General features: G+C 49.7%; 1 protein-coding gene across 1 annotated transcript in view; it reads left to right on the top strand.

The window, feature by feature from the left end:
• COL9A2 (collagen type IX alpha 2 chain) overlaps window positions 1–3,958 on the top strand; it is an 18,379-nt gene that overhangs the window by 7,834 nt on the left and 6,587 nt on the right. Inside the window, exons 17-20 of the mRNA XM_023518687.1 lie at window positions 1,045–1,098; window positions 1,527–1,580; window positions 1,799–1,852; window positions 3,175–3,219. Of these exons, the coding sequence (XP_023374455.1) occupies window positions 1,045–1,098; window positions 1,527–1,580; window positions 1,799–1,852; window positions 3,175–3,219 (207 nt within the window). The remainder of the gene's footprint in view (window positions 1–1,044; window positions 1,099–1,526; window positions 1,581–1,798; window positions 1,853–3,174; window positions 3,220–3,958) is intronic.

Below are 3,958 nucleotides of genomic sequence, written 5' to 3' on the forward strand. Positions count from 1 at the left end.
TATGGCTGCATAGTATTCCATGGTGTACATATACCACAGTTTGTTGATCCATTCGTGGATCGATGGGCACTTGGGCTTCTTCCATGACCTGGCAATTGTTATTTAGTTTTTTAATGCAAATTTTAAATACACTATACAGAAAAGCAGAGAGAATGACACAATGACTCCCCATCTCCCTGTCTCACAGCTTCCTCAGGAACTAACATTTTGCCATGCTCATTTCATCTACCTTCTTTTCCTATTACTGCTTTACTCTGTTTTCAAACACATATCACCTCACCCTTATTACTTCCATACATATTTCTAAAAAGTAGAGACCTTTTCTCACATAATCACATCTTTATCACAAGTAACAAACTACTACTCCTTTTTTTTTTTTTTTTTGAGACAGAGTCTCACTCTGTGCCCTGGCTAGAATGTTGCAGTGTCATAGCTCACGGTGACCTCAAACTGTTGGGCTCAAGCAATCCTTTTGCCTCAGCTTTCCCAGTAGCTAGGACCACAGGTGCTTACCACAACACCCAGCTAGTTTTTCTATTTTTAGTAGATATGGGGTCTCACTCTTGCTCAGGCTGGTCTCAAACTCCTGAGCTCAAGCAATCCACTTGCCTTGTCCTCCCAGAGTGCTAGATTACAGGCATGAGCCACTGTGCCCAGCCAAAACTATTACTCCTTAACATAATAGAATACCCAGTCTCTATTCAGTTTTTCCTAATTATCTCAAAAATGATCTATCATAGTTCTCGTTGAAATCAAGACTCCCAAGAAGTCCACCTATTGCATTTAGTTGTGTTTCTTTAGCTGTGTGGAGCTCAAGACCTTGGCCAGGAGCTCAGTGGGTGCTGGCTCCCACACACCTGTGCTGCCCAGCCCAGCTTCACTGCTAGGCACTGACTTCCACTCCCTCTTACTGGCCCAGGAAGAAAGGACGCTCCCAAGCCCTTCTCCTCAGCCCCTGCCCAGAGGTCACTGCTCTCAGCTATTCCCCTCTCTACACAAGAGTTCCATATCCCAAAGGTGACCTGATCTTTGTTCCCTTTGTAGGGCAGCCAAGGTGTTCGAGGACTCCAGGGGATCACAGGCCCGAAGGGAGCAACTGTAAGTGCCAGAGGCCCAGCCTCACCCAGAGGACAGGGTCCAATTCATTCATCCAGATTCCCAGAGAGGAGCCTGGGATTCTAGACTGAACTCACTGCAGGCGGGCTGACTCTGTAACCTCAGGAAAAGCCTCCCTTTCTGTGCCTTAGTTTCTTCATCCATAAATAGAGATGATGTAGGGAGAGATCATGGAAAGCTTACAGCAGTGGGGGACTGAGCTCCACTGTCAGTCGTACAAGGGAAGGACCAGTGTCCATTTCCTAATCCCCTTCCCTCCTTCCCTCCCCTGGTTGGCTGATGGGGCTTCCTGAGACAACCAGATCCACTTCATCCCTTCCCTCTGAAGCTGTTATAGGGAACATGTGGGAGGGTGGCTTGATCCAGCACACCCCCATTGTGAGTCTCCCTTGAACTTTCCTCCTGACTAGGGCTCCCCGGGTATTGATGGCAAGGATGGGACCCCAGGCATACCTGGCATGAAGGTAGGAGTGGGGACTACTGATGGGAGTGTGGTGGGGGTGGGCGCCTTGGGTTCCAGCACATTGATCCCAGAAGCCTGGGAGCCTGGAATCCCCAGGGCTGTCATAGACATGTCCTTTCTTGACTCTGGATCTCAGTGTCCCTACCTGCATTTGAGTAGAAGCCACGGACACCCTGGCTGGGGCATTAATGCATGCATCTGGTTCTCTGTCTCTCCCAGGGCAGCGCAGGACAGGCAGGGCGGCCAGGAAGCCAAGGCCACCAGGGCCTAGCGGTAAGTCTAAGGTGGAGCCACCCAGCTGCCCCACAAGCAAGTAGCTTCTTAGCCTCAGAGAGGCCAGACGCTCTGCTGCCCAACTTCCCATGATGGCCTGAGCAGCTGACAAGGTCAGATCCACACACCAGGGCTCTTGCTTAGGCACCACCTCTTACCTCATTGACACTTCTGTGGCCCCTGACCTGACTCAGATTGTTATTTGGATAACTGCTCCAGCCTTCTCTTTGGCCATTTTGAGCTCCATACTGGCTAAATGGAATCTGACAATTTCCTCAGTGAAGTACCTTTCACGGCTCCTCATTGCCTCCAAGAAAAGGTCCTTCAATAAATAGTTCTTGGGGCTCGGCACCCGTAGCACAGTGGTTATGGCACCAGCCATATGCACCAAGGTTGGTGGGTTCAAACATGGCCTGAAGCAGCTAAACAACACTGACAACTACAACAAAAAAACATAGCTGGGCATTGTGGTGGGTGCCTGTAGTCCCAGCTACTTGGGAGGCTGAGGCAAGAGAATTACTTAAGTCCAAGAGTTTCAGGTTGCTATGAGCTGAGATGCCACGGCACTCTACCGAGGGTGACATAGTGAGACTCTGTCTCAAAATAAATAAATTAATTAAATAAACAAAGTTATGATTTAATAAAAAATAATTTAAAAATAAAATAAAATAACAAACATAAATAAATAAATAGTTCTTGGGCACCTGAGGTACACTAAGTGGCAGGGAAACAAGAACAGGAAACATTTCATCCTTGTCCTCACAGTTCATCTGAGCATTCAGTGACCACAGTAATCTGACTGCGGCGCGCCACTCCTGCCCCATCGCCTCCCTGCCTCTCCTTTCTCAACACTGCCTTGGCTTTTCTGCCTCCACACCTTCAGGCCTTTGCTGGGCCCTCTGCTTGGAAGGCCCTTCCCTGATCTCTCTGTGCCTTCTCACCCCTCAGACCCATCTTCATTCCATGGGAGCCTGCCCTGTCTCCCTGCAGGTGCTGAGTGGCCAAACCTGCTTAGGTCCACATGTGCAGACTTATGTCCCACATGCACTCACTTGGGCCTGTGTGCCCAGGACGCACATAAGTGTGCTTCTCTTTTCCCCATGGACCACTGGCCCTGGTAGACTGGCCATTCTTGTAGCCCCTGTGTGCCCACCAGAGTGGAAAGATGAGATGAGATGAGACGCTTGAGATGCCATGTTTGGGCCTTCTGTTGTTCCACTCCCGCAGGTGGGGGAAATCTGGACTGGGGATAGGAAGCAAAGTAGCAGGTACATGGAGCTCCCCATGCCAAGGCAGAAAGTGATGTTAACTTCTTTCTGCAGGGTGTGCCAGGCCAGCCCGGGACAAAAGGAGGCCCTGGAGACCAGGTGAGGTGACTCCACACTGGGGGCTGAATTGAGCAAGGGAGTCTAGGGCCAGGGACTGGGTCATGGCTTAAGCAATGATTTTCAACTGGTGTGCTGTGGAACACAGGTGTGTTGTGAGAGGATCTTAGGTGTGCCTTGAAAATTTTTAAAGATGGCCAGGTGTGGGCGGCACCTGTGGCTCAGTGGGTAGGGCACCGGCCCCATATACCGAGGGTGGAGGGTTCAAACCCAGCCCCAGCCAAACTGCAACAAAAAAATAGCCGGGTGTTGTGGCGGGCACCTGTAGTCCCACCTACTTGGAAGGTTGAGGCAAAAGAATCGCCTAAGCCCAGGAGTTGGAGGTTGCTATGAGCTGTGTGATGCCACAGCACTCTACTGAGGGCAATAAAGTGAGACTCTGTCTCTACAAAAAAACAAACAAACAAAAAAGATGGCCAGTTGTGGTGGCTCACGCCTGTAATCCTAGTATTTGGGAGGCCAAGGTGGGTGGTTGCTTGAGCTCATGGGTTCAAGACCAGCCTGAGCCAGAGCGAGACATTTCTAAAAATAGTTGGGCATTGTGGCAGGCACCTGTCGTCCCAGCTACTTGGGAAGTTGAGGCAAGAGAATCGCTTGAGCCCAAGAGTTTGAGGTTGCTGTGAGCCATGACACCACAGCACTCTACTGAGGGTGACAAAGTGAGACTCTGTCTCAAAAAAAAAAATTTTTTTTAAAGATCATTAAATTATTTTGAAAGAGG

Source organism: Otolemur garnettii, unplaced genomic scaffold (genome assembly GCF_000181295.1).
Source record: "Otolemur garnettii isolate 467f Iridium unplaced genomic scaffold, OtoGar3 scaffold00144, whole genome shotgun sequence".
Lineage (NCBI taxonomy): Eukaryota > Metazoa > Chordata > Mammalia > Primates > Galagidae > Otolemur > Otolemur garnettii.